This window comes from Sander vitreus, chromosome 2, assembly GCF_031162955.1.
Source record: "Sander vitreus isolate 19-12246 chromosome 2, sanVit1, whole genome shotgun sequence".
In the NCBI taxonomy this organism is placed as follows: Eukaryota; Metazoa; Chordata; class Actinopteri; order Perciformes; family Percidae; genus Sander; species Sander vitreus.
The window spans coordinates 10,470,914-10,487,799 of record NC_135856.1 but is presented as its reverse complement, the minus strand read 5'-3'; the positions used below and the strand labels follow the sequence as shown (position 1 = coordinate 10,487,799).

Sequence of the window (16,886 nt, the reverse complement as noted above, 5' to 3'; positions counted from 1 at the left end):
AGGGAGGTAGTCCGTCACGGATATGAAGATAAATGTCTTTGCACTCTGGATGACTTGATAGATGGCATCTACATCTCTGGTGCGATCTTTAGCGCAAAAGATTTCAGGAGACGTCTGCAGAAACGATACAAGCACTCACCAAAAATGTAATAAAGGTGTAATTTACAGGGGGGGATGGAGATGGGTTACAATCCCCCCAATAAACAAAACTGACCAGTGCAACCCCCCCGCGAATATTTAATAATAATTTCCTTTACATAATTAAAGACATTTGCACCGTAACGTGATGCAGAAAAGGCACAAATTGTTGCAGAAAATTCACCACAATGCAGGAAATAAAGTGTTTCATAATATGCTCAAAATTTCAAAATCTCACTCCCCCCCAATGCTAAACCCAAAGTTACGCCCTTGAATAAAGATCAAATCAAAGAACTGAAAGGTGGACAAAAATATGATTTTGATTACTTTCAATATTTCATTTTTTCCTTTTGTCCCAGTTCAACAAACAAAAGTCGACAACCGCACCTTTTGATTGACAACCCCACTAAATTGTTACAGTGATAAGGACAACATCATTAGAGTTTATCATTTTCCAAAATGTCAGATTCAGTGTAACAACTTTGACAAAGTAAAGGGCAAGAAAAACAACAAGGCGCATTTCTCCAACCATGTATCACCACTCAAAGAAGCGAGGCACAAGAGCAGGTTGGAGTTGCCAGCTGCTTGTGACAGCGTGACTCCATTAGTTCCTATAGGATGATGAATGTCCTAAATGCAACTGATAAGCGTCTTGTCGCTTAGAGAGCAACAAGATTCATTACTGTCAAATTAGGTTGAGGTACTGAGATATTCAGACTCAAGATGCTCCACAGCGTGATATTACCATGATTAATCACCCCCTGCGCGTGTCTGTTATTAGTTGGTAATGAAACTTTCATTAAGACATTCACCATCTAGTCCAGAGTCAGGGAATTGGTGCCTTAAGAGGAATATAAACCAGTCTGAGAATTTATTGCAGACACAACCTGTGGTTTGTGCATTTTGTATAGAGTCAATTTATGTGCTAACATACAATGAATACTGCTACATAACAAAGCCGTTCCTCACAGACACATAAGCAGCGGCCTCTGTGGCGTTGAATTGTAGCTCCAGGGCGTCATGCCTCCCGTAGAGGGCTGTAACTCTCTTCGACCAGATGGAGGGGATGTAGTCCCTCTCATGGAGCTGCCGGTAAAATGAAAAGACTCGGTGGAGGTCCAGAGCCAGACAGCTGCAGTTATACACCACCACCCCCAGTTCTTTTCTCTGTGGGGTATCAGAAAGGAGCACACAGGAAGAAGTGACGCAGCAGAAAAGTTGCGGTCTGACTGTGTTCACTGGATAGACAATGTGAGAAAGGAAGTTAGATAAAAAGCAAAAGGGATGCTGATTTTAGAGTGAGAATAGTATTAGATTTGATCATCAAAAATAGTAGAACTCAGTGGTGGAATGTAACTAAGTAAATGTACTGTACTACAGTACTGTAAGTACTGTACTTAAGTACAAATTTGAGGTACTTGTATTTTACTTGAGTCTCTTGTTTTCATGCCACTTTGTACTTTTACTCCACTACATTTCAGAGAGAAATATTGTACTTTTTACTCCACTACATTCATCTGACAGCTTTAGTTACTAGTTACTTTACAAAGGACAATGTCTGCACAAAAAACACATGTAGTTTATAAAATATGACGTTTTATTATAAATTAAACTACCCAACAACATACAGGCCCACAAGTAGAGTTGATCGTTTCCAGTTTATAAAATGTGAGGATTTTTCTGTATTGAGTACTTTTATTTTTAAAACCTTAAGTACATTTTCCTGATGATACTTACATACTTTTACTTAAGTAACATTTTCAATGCAGGACTATTTTTCAGTGTGGTATTATTATTTTTACTTAAGTTAATGATCTGAATACTTCTACCACCACTGGTAGAAATTGATCCCATTAGAATTTTTTTAAGGGTTTCCTCCTCTAGAGTCTCTACAGCCATGCTAACGGCTCTGTGACGCAATAGGGACAGTGGTGCGTAATGATAACATAAGCATGCTAACATGCTTACAATGACAATGCTAACATGAGGACGTTATATCAGGTATATATTTACCATGTATGGTGAACAAATTAAATATTATACATTATAGTTAGGCGTATTAGCATGTTATCATTTGCTAACTAACACTAAACACAACAGCTGAGGTTGATGGAAATGTGATTTGTTTTGCAGGTATTTGATCATAAAGAAAGTATTGGACAAATTGAAATTTTGACTCCACGATGGGGTTAGATGAAAAAGTGTTGAATCATCAAAGTCATCCTGAGGGGGACGTTAATGTGTGTAACAAATTTAAAGACATCCAATAGTTGTCGAGACATTTCACTCAAAACCACAAATATCAGCCTCATGGTGGCGCTGGAGGAAAAGTAAAATAGAGTGCTGCAAGAGTGATTCCTAAAACTCGGAAATGAGTTAGCATTTTTGCACTTCCTGTTCCCTCTTTTTTTCCCTTTGGTTAGATGCCTGAAATAAGGTCTGTGGTTAACAAAAGCTTAAGAGATTTTCACGTTTTGTTCTACGAGATAAAATACTTCAGTAAATACCCCACTCATGAATTTTGAAGATTTGACATGTCTTAAAAAGGCGGTGGCTAAATGAGACTACAGAAGTTGTCGGGGACATTAAATTGCATTCGCGCTTCAAAATGTCAATGTCATGATCCATCTGATTTTTATTTTTCATTATTTTCTATTCATTTTGTTTGCCTGGTATCTATAGGTGAAAGATTTTTTTTTAATTATGTGATGTTGGTGTTTTATTTTTATTTTTTTATTCAATTGGAATGTAATTGTAGTTGTTGTAAACAAGACAAGAATGTAATGTGATTTTATCTCGTGCACATGTATTTATATTTGTATTTAATGTCATGCTCATGTTAGGATGCCTAGCATTGTTTTTAAGGGAGCCTATTGTAACATCTGGCCAGGGACTGCAGACGAAAGCTAGCCTTTTGGCTAATTCTGGCATATTTACAGAAATGTTTATTAATATGCACTGTCCCTGACAAATAAAGATGAAATTAAATAAAATAAAAAATCCTAAAAGTGTAAGTATCATAAACAATTTTCTGCAATAATCCAAAAATCCCATAAATGGCTTTTTGTGGAGGGAACCAAGGCGATGCTATCTTCTGGGTTGACCTACAAAAATACGCCATCCTTGCAGCATGCTACATGTACAAAATATAATTGCAATCCATTCAATCGTTGTTGAGATATTTCAGGTCTGGACCAAAGCATGGCTTACAGCAGCAAAACATTTGTTCTAAATATATTCTATCCTGGTCATTAATTACACAGCAGAAATATGTTTTGTGTTTGTTCCATTTTATTGAGTGGAGTGAGCCAGAGGGAAACAAACAGAGGCATTAGTCTATTCTACCACCATCTATGTATAGTGAGATTTCTGACCCATTCCCTTTTAGTCTTTCTTCTTACCTGCCATTCTATCATTTGTGTGTGTGTTCACACCACACATACATTTATATATATGTCCCTTTCTATCCCTCTGGCTGTTAATTACACCGAATAGTAGTTCTACTTCCAGCCAGCGTTGAAGCATGAAAAGTGCCAGGTAATCACTTCGAGTAGTAGTATGCTAATACTCCCTGGTTGCTCCTCTATTGTGAATTACATAGTAAATGCAAAGTGAAATGCTACTACATTTTTTCTGGCCCGCCTCAGACTGCAATCTTAAATCATCCCTGATACCCATTAAGAGCTGCTTGCGTAATTGCATTAAAAAGGTACAGGTGTATAGTGGAACTAATCCAGACTTTGTGTTATGTGTTAAGTCCCTGTGGGGTGCAAATGTTATCATTTTATTAAATTTGTCCAGCTTATATTTCTGAGTGACCAAAATTTACTGTAGCCATTTTGAGGCCAGAAAAGAACCACAGACCTGACCAGACCTGACTGCAGCAGCTCATTTATCCTCTGGTCTGATTTTATTCTGCACACTCATGTTGTCAGTGTTTGTTGTTACCTTGGAGAGTGACCTCCAATCCATGTCAGCGCTCCCGATGTAAATGTGCTTCCGATCCACTATCCAGAATGAAGAATGTAGTCCTCCTCTGGTAAGAGCTGTCATATTAACATAATGAACCTCTGCATCTAGATAACGTGAGACAGACAGAGAGTGGGAATAGTGTGAAAAGTTTGAAAGAATGAGATGGAGAGAATCGTGGAAATTGGCCAACTGGCCTTGGACTGGCTGACAGCAAAGCAGGCAGGCAGCCTGAGCAGCAGCTTTGACAGGAAACCAGCCAGGTACATTTGCACATTCATGATTTTTTGACCTTCATTGTAAAGTTTGGCAGACATGACAGTTGTATGGCCTTTGCTGTGGAGCTGCTGGATGGAGCTGCATGGTGTAAATGAGCCTACATCTGTCAACTAAAAACATTTAAAAAAAATTGTCATAGAATACATGGGAAATTTCTTCTGAAAACTGGTTTGTGCACAGGCAATGTTGTCAAGTGAGTTGTTAGGAGCTATAAATCTTCATTCTGGAAGGTTACAGTGGCATAGTGCATTGCTTTTATAAAATGGAAATATGACGAACACTCACTGTGTGCTGCCAAGGTCTTCAGTTCAGCAGAGTTAGTCAGACTGCTGGCAATCTTCAATTTAACCCCACGAGATTTCAGGCTGAGCAGTCGCTGGAACAACAGCTGACCCTGAGGAAGAGAGTGATGTTCTGTGGTTGAGCAGCATTTTCAAAGGGCGCTACTTAGATCTTAGTAAAACTAACTTCACTTAAAAGAATATACAGTTCTTCTAGAAAATAGTTGCATTTAAAGGTGCAATATGTAATACCAACAGCTAGTGTTTAAAATAGTTTCTGCAGTACAAATTCAAAATACTAGAGAGAGTCGTCTCCCCCGCCCCCTCCTCCCCAGACTTGAAGGTTGCCTGCTGAGACCGCAGCATCCACAACAATGTTGCTAGAGGCTTGTCTCACATAGAACATTACTTCACAGCACAGCTGAGTAGCTAACGTTAGATGCTGGCTATATTGACAGTCATAAAAACTGGCTGTGTCTCAATTGTTTTTGCAAGTAACCAACTCGTGTACTCTATCTATATAATTCAATGTGAGTACACAAATGTTGAAAAGACATGAAATGCCTGTCCCTTGATAAATTAGCCTGAAGCTAATACTTAGCTACCTGTTCAGGAGGAAATTAGCCAATTCGGTGTCCTTTGAGGCTCTAACCTGTCTCCATCTTTCAAATACATCTCCAATATTTACCCGGGGTTTGTTATGTCTCTGGTCACGCAACTGTTAGACAAATGCTGTTTTTTTTTTAGGTTGGTTGGAATTTATCTCCGATGATCCTGTTTGTTTGTTTGCTGCTTTCATGGCTGTACTAATGTTACAGCTGTAGCGCGCTGGGATTACGTTTTCACAGGTATATTTGGCAACCCGGCCTGGCTGTGAAACTGGGCAGTTGATAACAACACACAGGTCAAAACACAAACAGAAATTCCGTTATGGAACGGAAATTTCATAAGGAGAAAATACTGGCATTAGCATTGTTATGTTATTGTTATTGTTAGAATGTTTCCTTAATATCTGATGACGCATTGTGGTCATTTTTTTTGATTTATTACAGTAAATATATTACGTGTTGGACCTTTAATCTTAAAGAACACCTGGGAAATGCAGAAGGTTCAAGCTCTGCAGGAATGTATTGGGAAATATTAAGACTGAAGATCTGACTTTGTACCTGTTTGGCAGTGCTTGGCGTTGTTTCCAGGTCCCAGGGGTTTAAGGCCCAGACAGGTGACACAACCTCAACTGAGTGCTTTGCCTGGTCCAACAATGTATGAAAGCTAACAGAGAGAGGGAGGTGGAGTCTGTCATTCGTGGGGAGAGAGAGGTCGTCTGGAATATTCTCCGTGAGCACGATGCTGTAAGTAAAACCTGCTTTTGTGAGTGTTTGGAGCATTAAAGTGGAACTCAACAATTTTACACATTAGTGTCTGTTTACATGTCTTTAGGAGCACCACTGCATGCGCAAAAATGTTTAGTCTTAGAATATAGAGATACTTTAGAGATACTGAATGGATCGCTGTTTGTTAATGTTTTGCACTATACATGAATGCAAACCTTATTTATATATATTTTTTTGCCTTGTTATGTTTTCATGTCACACTTGCAGAGCATCTTACCTGCAGTCTCTGTTACAGTTTTCCTCTGTGATACCGTCCTCATCGTCCCCCCAAATGTCCACTGAAGAAAAAATTAGCACCACGAGTACAGCACAGCAGCAGAGAAGGGCAAAGATGGCAATGCACTTCTGTTGGGTCTGGAGGACGAGTAAGACACATTTAGCTAAAGTCAGACTTCATTTTTGTGAAGGATGCATGACTCTATAGAGCTCAACTCTTCCCCATGTTGTTATACAGCAGGTTAACAACTTGCAGTGAAGACATTGACATGGTTTTGGGTGGTGTACAAAAGGGAAATCAGCAGTTAAATGCCAATGTCCTCATTCAATATCATTGATTAGAGGTTAAGATTCATGATCAATACAACAACTTCTTCTGACTGTAGAAACTCTTCATTTGACAACCAGGCCGCAAAGGAATTCAAAGCCCTGGAGCCCCACCCCCCTGCTTCACAAATCCTACTTTATGCCACGGGGCAGAGGACAAGTGAGGTGGAACATAACTCCAGCTGAAGGCAAACTGATACACACTAAAGCCCAACTATAAGGAATATTGGAAAGTCTGGTGTATTTTCGGTATACTGCCTGTCTGCTTTGTTGTCGAAGCGAATCCCAAGCTGAAAGGGATTTTATGACCTCTGTGCCAGCATGGATACGCTCAATGTTGCATTCACGACAAGCAATTTTAAAGGCTATATAATTGTGCATGTATGTTTGTGGCTGTATACGGTATACTGGTTGTAATAAGGGAGTGAGAGGAGAGTGACAGTCAGTGGGGTCAGTGGTTATGAAGCAGCAGCCTCATTGCCCTGATCCAGCCCGAGGAGTCTTGATTTCCACTGTTTTAAAAGTGCAGTTAAGCACTTCTGTTTTGCTTACGACTACAGATTTTCCCCATCTCATTCCCTGCCCTGTTTGGCTGTTGGTTTCTTGAGCTGTCAACATCACATTACATATTCTTTTTTGTTGTGTTCAATCCATCAAATGAATCGTATCTCGCTGATTACTTCGCGAGCATAAGCAGGGGTCTTTCTCAGACAGATGACTCCCACAGCTACAACTTTGTATAAAATGTGACTATTAAACAAAAGAGGTTCACAATTCAGCACCAAGTCAGAGAGAAGATGGGGCTCAGAGGGTGTTTGTCAACTTCATTTCCCACTCCTCTCCACACTGTCTGTCTCAGGCAATGAGGCTGAAAGACTACTGGCAGAAGGATGCATCTCACACTCCCTCTGCTATCCACAGAGACCACTGAGTTCTTCATCACATTTAGCAGAGTTAAGGACCACGCTTGACTTGTGGATGTGACTGCTCGGAAATAAGGCCTCATGATACAGAATGAGACTTACAGATGATGCAGTGAGATTCAATATTTTCTTGACACAATAACACACACACAATGGGTTTCTACAGCTGTTTTCAGTACAGTCAAAATACCCTTACAGTAAGGAGATATATATATATATATATATATATATATATATATATATATATATATATATATATATAAAACCTTAAATATCCAGCATTGAGTTTAGAGCTGACATAATTATTCAATTGTTTGTTTGAAACAAAGTCAATTAGCAAAAATGCTCAATATTAGCTGGTTCCATTCAAATGTATTGATTTTCATTGTGGTAATTATGAATGTCTAACAAGTCCGCTTGGGTTCTGTTAAGTTGTAATGATAATTTCTTTCACTATTTTCTGACAATTTAAAGACGGTATATGATATGTGTGCATTTTCTTCTTTTAATTGTTTAATATCATTGTAAATTGACTTTCCATCAGGAATTTGAAGATGCCCCTTAGGCACTGGGAAATTGTCACAGAGAATTTTCCGACATTTTACAGACTGATTAATCTATTAAAATAAAAAATGTCTTAATTGATTGATAATTAAATCGTTAAAGCAAGAAAAGCTTAAGGCAAACATGCACTAAAATCCCACCAACAGACAAAGTGAGAATAGTGTCACAGTGAAGCGAGTGTAGTTGAGGGCTGTAAACATCACCTTCAAGGGCTCCTGTGTGGTTGGTCCCGCCATGAGAGCAGCACTCATTCAAACTTCTCTGACAGGTGTGGAAACTGCAGCTCAGTCACACATCTTTGTCTGTCTGTCACCACTCAGCCCGTCCCACTCTGATGTCTTCACTCTATGCCGCCGTCTTCATCCTGCTGGTTCCTCACTGTCCTGGAAGGTATGTGTGTGCACCTCGAGTCCTGGTCCGTCTCATGTCCCGACATGGTTCTTCCAGCCTCTGACGTGTGCTGCTCACTCTCTGCTTCTCGGTGGAGGTAGTGAGAGAGATGTAGAAAGACCAACCCCTCTCATTCAAATGGCCAATACAGAGCAGTAGCTCCGAGCCTCAGCAACCCCCCTCCCTCTTCCTCCTATTCCACTCCTCCCTCCTCTTCCTCTCCCTCTATCTTCCTCTTTTATCTGCCTTGTGAACAAAACTCATCTGGCAGAAAGCAGTGGGACTTGGCTTAGAGGGGAGGGATGCTGAAACATGCTACTGGTGATCCACTGTGTGTTACAGCTGACACTCTCACACACACACGCACACACACACACACACACACACACACACACACACACACACACACACACACACACACACACACAAGTACAGTGAAGACAAAAGAATTTAAAACAGCTTTATAGCTGCCATTAATAACTTAAACTGTAAGTCAGCAGTATTGTCTGCTTTAATCCCCGCTGTTTAAATTACTGTAATGAATGTTCTTTTCAATAATTTACCAGATTCCAGAGCACGTATATAGCTTCAAATCGAAAGCTCTGCCGCTTTCTGTTGCACAGAAGTACATTAAAGGGCCTCAATGGGGGGAAATGTAATATGCAACAGTGTCTTCCGCCATTTTATTCGCCCCAACCCTTTTCTCACTGATGAATATAGCAGAAAACAACATATGCTGCTGCTGACTGCAGGCAAGCTGCTGCTGTGTTTATGAGTCCCGCACTGTACAGGGAGTAAAGGAAAGACCTAATGGAGGACAAGAGAGAAACAAGGGAAAGATAGAAGGAAGGTGAAAGAGTTTCTTTTAATTTTAAGTTTACTTGGTTGTGACTTTTGAAATAGTTACAGTAGTACTCAACCGAACTTGAAGACTACTGGATGGATTGCTATGAGATTTGGTATATTAATGTCTCCCTCAGGAATAATTGTAATAAATGTGGTGTTCCTCTGATTTTTCATCTAGCGCAGTCATTAGGTGCACATTTGAAATTGTCCAATACTTGGATGACCAAATACCTGCAAAGCTAATGACATTCCCATCGGCCTCAGCTGTGGTTTGGGCTTAGTGCATCTGGTAGATGGATGCAGAATGGCAATGCAAAGACCTGGGGAAGTGAAAAGTGGCTGGACACAAGGACTGAAGGGCAGACTAAGTAAAACAACGTATGTGATGTAACAGGAAAATAAGTCATCAATGCAGGATGTGGTGACAATGGGCCAACGCCCTATAATGACCAGTTAGACAAAGTGTTGCATTGACACAAGCAAACGTGACTGGCTAGAATGTGGATGATTGTGTGCGGGGCCCTTTGACCTTCTAGCGGAAGTGGTGTAGGCAATAACAAAATCTAAACACAAGTGGTCAGCTGGAGACGCATGATAGACAATGTGTATCGGTAGTGGAAAATGGAATGGAAATACAGTTCTGCTTGGCGCTGATGGCTCCGCTCTTGACAATGCTCCCTGGAACAGCCAATCAGCATGCCATACTGAAACAGGTAGCACCTTGCAGAAACCCAACCGGGGTAAAAATAGAGTAAGCCAAAAAGAGTCATTTTAGAAATCTGAACAAGTAAAGTGGAGGCAAAACGTTGCCAGCAGCAGCAATGAGTGAAGCAGCGCCAGTGTAGCAGGGATCAGTGAGGACCGCCTTGATGTGAGAATGGCTGTGATAGCTGTGTGTCTGATAGAAATGATAATTCAATGAGTGGGCATGACTTCCGTGTCCTGCATGAACTAACGCTAAGCTTAATTATATTAATCTCATTCACATACTCATGAACAAATGTGTATGTTTTAATGTATCAATGAAACAACTGATGATTTGTCAGTGTAGTTAAAAGAGTATAGAGTTAAGTATGGTTTTTATTTATAAAGACTTGTGGAGCACTGTGTGAGATTCCAGAGTGATATTGGTAGCAACAAGGAACAAAGTCATAGCAGTGAAACCTGCTGTGTTTCTTTGAGGCAGGTGCCCTCTGCATGTCACCCTGCCTTTGAGCGCTAAAGAGAGATCAAGAGACAGAGACAAAGGGGACAGAAATGTTTGGACCACTTCCCAGGAGAGGTGAATATTCCTAAAGCTGCACATACAGTATTCAACCACACTTTCAAACAGGATGGAATTTTCACTGTCCCCCTGACCATCCTGAGCACAGACCATCAGCTGAGACTGAACCACAGCGTGGTTTTTAGCTGAGCAACAACATGAACGAGATCCCCGGCATAACGGTCAGCAGCGGTCACAACGAAAAACTGTTGACATAAACAATTTACCCACTGCACAGTCACCCATTTTCCTTTCCGTTATAATGAACAGCTGTAAGAACTCTTGACTTGATCTGTACGCTTTTCAAGCGCCGCTGTTTTTAGGAGAGCAGTTCAAAGGTCACAGCAGCCATTACAGTTTATTCCTGTTCTCTCCTGACTCTCTATACAGGGCATCATTATCTGATCATGTACAGCACAGTTCTCCAACAGAGGAGACCAATTGTAAATAGTCCTTATCTTTAAAAGCCACACTGCAAGGAACATTCAGACTTTACACACACATGAGCAAATTATTATACAATGGGCCGAAACCAGGTAATAGCTTTTATGCAGTGTGTGTGTGTGTGTGTGTGTGTGTGTGTGTGTGTGTGTGTGTGTGTGTGTGTGTGTGTATGGTGGTGGTAAAAGAACCCTGGGGTCTATACTTTTACTAGTTTTGGTCATTACTTTTTTACTACTGGATCATGTCTTTTAGGTAAGGTTTGATTACATTGTTTCAACATAATTTTAGTGATGCCAAAAGTATGTAGTTAGGTCCTATTTCATGTACCGAGACATCCACGGAACTTTCACTTTTCAACCCAATTTCATCTAGAAACCTAGATATTAGTTTTGACCTGCAAATCACCTATCCCCTCCCCATCTAAACACGCCCTGTAAAAGACAATGAAGGACGCCTCAGTGTATAGTTTCACCTTCACACCAAAAGATCAACAGCAGGTCTCCATGTGTGCACAGGACGCAACCTTTTTTTTTACATTCTATGGTGCTGAGTGAAGGCTGATAGGTCACAACGCCACAGGAGACAGCTAGGCCACATGCCAAATGGACTGTGGATGGGGTGTAGATAGGGCAAGGCTGTGTCTCTGTTCACAGCCTTGTGCTGGAGCTAGCTCAGCCTCTGCAACCAGAAGTTTAACATGGTTAAAAGAGAGAAGTTGAGAAATTGATTTATTGATTCATTGATTTATTCACGACTAAGCACTTGCTGGAAAAAAAAAAACCAAGAAAAAAAACCTAGAAAGCACTCCAAATTACTGACAATCTTCCCTGTTTTCTTTCCTTTTCCATTTCTTAATTTCATATGTAAAAAGGTCATGCTTATATGCTTATACGTACGTATATGCTGTTCAAAGAAATGTGATGGAGGAACCCATTCATTTGTCGTAAAACAAAAAACTTTATAATAAAAAGATCATTAAAAAGGAAGAATTATGACCTTAAAATGCCATCAAATGTTGCAGGATTTGGGAAAACAAAAAAATTATTTAAGAACGTGTTCAGGCTATCCACAGCCTATATTTCTAATACCAAATTGGTGAAGATTGGATTAAATGTGTAGGATCATAATTATAACATAAATTTAGTGAACAATAATTTGTTCTTAGAATTTAGTTTATCTGCTGTTCAGGATTTATGACCACATAAAGTGCTTTATAAATGACAACACAGTGGTACTACCTACACCAAAAACTAGTCAATACTTTGTTTGCAGATGGCCTAATGTTCCACCATATTTGACTGTAAACCTGCTTTTGAGATATTCTGCTAACCAACTAACTAACATACTGGACAGAAAACATAACCTCTGCGGTAAAGATAATAAAATGAAGAAAACCTCTATAAAACTATTCATGTGAACAGTCACATTGATAAAAATGCATTAAAAGGCTACAGATTGAGGCAACTTGTGGTTGCACTTTTCCTGAGGCAGCTTTGGTTCCCCTCCATACATCGTTAATATCATTAGCCCTTGTTTGCATTTTTGGCTAATCCCTCCCTTCGACCTCCTCCTCCTCCTCCTCCTCCTCCTCCTCCTCCTCCTCCTCCATTTCTCTCTCTCTCTCTCTTTCTCTCCAAAGTGGAGGTTTACAAATACAAAAAAAAAAGTCTTTGTCTGTGTGTGTGTGTGTGTGTGTGTGTGTGTGTGTGTGTGTGTGTGTGTGTGTGTGTGTGTGTGTGTACTGGGTGTGTGGCAGCAGTGAAGAAAGTGGTAATCAATTCTCATTGGAGGCAACTGAGCTCAGTTGAACACTTCTCCAGCAGCAATTCTCCAGAGTCGAGGCTGATGCACCACAGGCATGCAGAATAAAAGGGTTTCCAGTGGATGAAGCTAATGCCACTCCTGGGCTCACAGGATGACATGTTGCATATTGGACAATGTGGCTGGTGAATAATAGAATGGCTTATACACTTTTTTGACATACTTTAAGATACTTAACATATTCAATTTTATATAATGGTATTTGTTGCAGCATGCCCCTTTTCAATTTCCAAGCCTTGGATTTCCAAGTCAACTTGGATTCCCCTTCTAAAAAGCAGATTTACTGTTAATTACATTATGATGTTTGAGAGGTACCTGACAGTTATCTCTGCTGTTTCAGCATGTCTTTGCGTTGTAGAAAGGTGGATGCGGAGAAGCCCTGCTATTGGACAGCACTGTAGCTGCTGCTTTTCATTTGGGAAACACAGGCAGGAGCGCTGGGGGAGCCTCCTCTTGCCCCCTCGACCTTGGATTATCTGACAGTTCCATTGATGACCTGTGTACTGCTGTCTGCTGTGGTACAGACAGTCTCTCTCACACACACACACACACACACACACACACACACACACACACACACACACACACACACACACACACACACACACACACACACACACAGTGCGTGGCACTATCTTTGTGGGGACCCGTCATTGACATAATGCATTCCCTAGCCCCTTACCCTAACCTTAACCATCACAACTAAATGCCTAACCTTAACCCTTACCCTAACCATAACCATAACCTAATTCTAACCCTAATCGTAAAACCAAGTCTTAACCCTCAAACAGCCCTTTAAAGTTGTGGGGTCCAGCATTCTGGCCCCACAAAGCTCTCCGGACCCCACAAGTATACTGGACTCCCAGTTTTTGGACGTCACGAATATAGTTAAACAAGAACACACACACACACACACACACACACACACACACACACACACACACACACACACACACACACACACACACACACACACACACACACTCACTCACAGCCAAGCACACATAGAGATGCTGTCACTTACTGCATTTCTATCTATCATTCAGTAGCTGAATCAGCCACTATTGGTCTCTGTGCTGTCTGAGCTAGAGCATGTCTGTTTGTGGCCAGAGCACCAATGCATCCTCACACTCTCACACACGTGTGTGTGTAGTACAGTCTCGCAGGCGGTATGGGTTATGGGAGGGGCAGGCAATGGGCTTCTGTGGGCTTATACACGGGGTGGAGGTGCAACAGGAGCTGCTGCGCTGGACACAACAGCAAGAAGCAGACAGTGAAGGAGAGTAATCTGATTGAGAAAAGTGTGCGGAGACTATCAGACATGAAGACACATACACGTGCATGCACACGCACATACACGTATACGCACGCACACACACACACACACACACACACACACACACACACACACACACACACACACACACACACTCTGTGTGAGATCTAGTTTCTCCCATTTGCACCTCACATACAGAATACTGATACTGGCAGAGACAGAATGTCCTGAAGCACTGTAGCCTCACCTTAAGAAACCTTTTGGCACAGGTCGAGAGACACCATATGCCTGCTCTGATCATACTCTACAGAGCTAAACATGCAGAAGCAATGCTCATGGGACAACATGTACACGTCTCCATCCTCAAAGTCAAACAATACAAAAGTATTACTGTGTTATTTTTAGGATATTTCTTCTAATCAAAAGATTTTAAGGCGGCGGGCATCTCAAAAGAGATTACAAAATTACAGCAACAAAACGGTTATTAGCAAGGCTGGGGAGCAGGAGACAATGCAATCAAAGGAGTACACTTTAGTTATTTTATTAATATTACATTATTGACAATATTAACATCAAATTAAGTTGGTGGTCATAATGTCATATTATGTGAAAAGTGCAGGCTATAATAAAAGGTACATGTAAAAATGTACTTTTACAATTTAACCATCCGATTTAAATAATCCCCGTAGGTGTTAATTTGCCCCAATGATTTGAGTTTGAATGTGACTTCCCCATCTGTGAAGAGAAAACTCTCCGGCCTCTCACACAGACACCCAAATCTAAACTGCTTTTGAGCGTATATAACGAGGAGATCCATCTATTCCTGGCATCAACTCTCTCCATTTAGCGCTCCATGATTATAAACAGTCAGCACCTCTGGCGCAGTACAATAAAAGCACACACACACACACACACGCACACACACACACACGCGCACACACACACACACACACACACACACACACACACACACAAGGTGACTGATGACTTTTATAGCAAGCACAATTTACATTATGGTTACAAAAAGGTGCTGGTGTAAGAAGAATTGACTTTGCCGCACTGTTCTAATTCAAAACACAAATGCCCCTGTGGCCACCGTGTCAATACCAGCAGAGCTGTATGTGGTCTAAGATTCATTAATTCAGTGGCCGGGTTAGCTCAGTTGGTAGAGCAGGCGCATGTCTATAGAGGTTTACTCCTCAATGCAGCAGCTGCGGGTTCAACTCTGACCTGCGGCCCTTTGCTGCATGTCATTCCCCCTCTCTCTCCCCTTTCACATCTTCATCTGTCCTGTGAAAATTAAAGCCTAAAAATGCCCCAAAAAATAATCTTAAAAAAAAGATTCAGTAGTTGTGGAGCATTTTAAAATGAGACTTTTTTCTATTGTCGTGTTCTTGGTCCTGAAACCGAAAATTTTCCCATATACTAAGAACATCCCTATGGGTGCTCTCAGTGTCATCTATAAAAACATATTTCCCAATTCATTGTCAATGGAGCAGTTCCACACTGTACATTGATGACATCACAAATTTCAGTTTTTGCATTCTAGTTTTTTGATTTGGGAGAGAGTTTTTAATGCAGGTAGGCAGATGTTACCTTCAAACAGAGCCACGCTAGCTGTTTCCCTCTGCTTCAAGACTAAGCTAACCAACAGCTGGCTACAGTCAATCTCAGTGGTACCACTCAGACTAGTCTCTCATTGCCAGACCTATCTCCACAGCGCTGATACCTGAGTGGCATCACTCTTCTCATTTTAATTGTCAGCAAGAAAGCAAATAAGCGTCTTGACCAAAATATTAAACTGTTATTCAACATTTTTTACATTGAGGTGGCTAATCTTTCAGCTTTTCAACAGTTACAGTAAGGTCAATCAGGCATTTAATTTGATGGACTGTACTTAACTGTGTTTATGAACTACTCCTGGATTCTGGAGTGGATTCCACTTGCTGACAAAGCATTTTTGCCTTATCCGGTTGTTCTCCTCCCCAAAACCCATAAGTTATGATGGTCTATCGATGAGGAGGTGTAAAATACCTTTAGTATCCTGCACACACACATCGCAGCGTCATACATCTCATTCACTCTGAGGGCGCATAGGTGCTAAATCATCAATGACAGTTCAAGTACACTGAAACTGAAAAGTGCATGGAGCACATGCTGTGCATCACCTTATATTGATATGATATTGTAATGTGTCTACATGAGCAAATAAACACATCCTTCTTATGTTAAGGAGGTCCAGACTAACAGCTACGAGACAAAAAATAGCTGCAGTGATATGAATATTTTATTTGTATGCAATAAATGCGAGCAGTGTGAGAGTGGCAATGAAATCTACAGGGAACCTGAACTTAATAAAACTAAGTGGAAACAATTCAGCCAAACTGTTCCCACTTAGGTGAACACTTGCACAAGGGCTGATGTGAAGCCACGATGAATGTTGTTCACAAGGGAGAAAAACCCTGACACAGCTTTAAGGATTAAGGAAGTGGAGCAGAATATCTGGACACATACAATTAGTAGTGCACTGGCTGTGGCAGCGGGGCCTCTAAAACCTAATTTGCCGTGTGTACTCTGCAAAGAATGAGAGAAAGGCCAGATAGGGAGGGGGGAGATTGGGCTTCTTGTGGAGGAAGGATATGGGAGGTTGTAGCTTTGGATGATGACTGCCAAGAGGAGATTCTGGGGTGATGAAGAAGAAGCAGAAACTTAAAAGGAGTAATCAGCTTTTTACTAGAGATAGACAAATCAAGT

At 40.9% G+C, this 16,886-nt stretch overlaps 1 protein-coding gene across 1 annotated transcript in view; it reads right to left on the bottom strand.

Moving 5' to 3' along the window:
- LOC144529362 (inactive phospholipase D5-like) overlaps positions 1-8,406 on the bottom strand; it is a 9,662-nt gene extending 1,256 nt beyond the window's left edge. Inside the window, exons 1-7 of the mRNA XM_078268404.1 lie at positions 8,295-8,406; positions 6,279-6,415; positions 5,834-6,017; positions 4,672-4,780; positions 4,087-4,214; positions 1,108-1,305; positions 1-114 (exon numbers count right to left, since the gene is read on the bottom strand). The exon at positions 1-114 is cut by the window's left edge and continues 38 nt beyond it. Of these exons, the coding sequence (XP_078124530.1) occupies positions 1-114; positions 1,108-1,305; positions 4,087-4,214; positions 4,672-4,780; positions 5,834-6,017; positions 6,279-6,415; positions 8,295-8,342 (918 nt within the window). The 5' untranslated portion in view covers positions 8,343-8,406. The remainder of the gene's footprint in view (positions 115-1,107; positions 1,306-4,086; positions 4,215-4,671; positions 4,781-5,833; positions 6,018-6,278; positions 6,416-8,294) is intronic.
- Between the last annotated feature and the right edge of the window lie 8,480 nt (positions 8,407-16,886).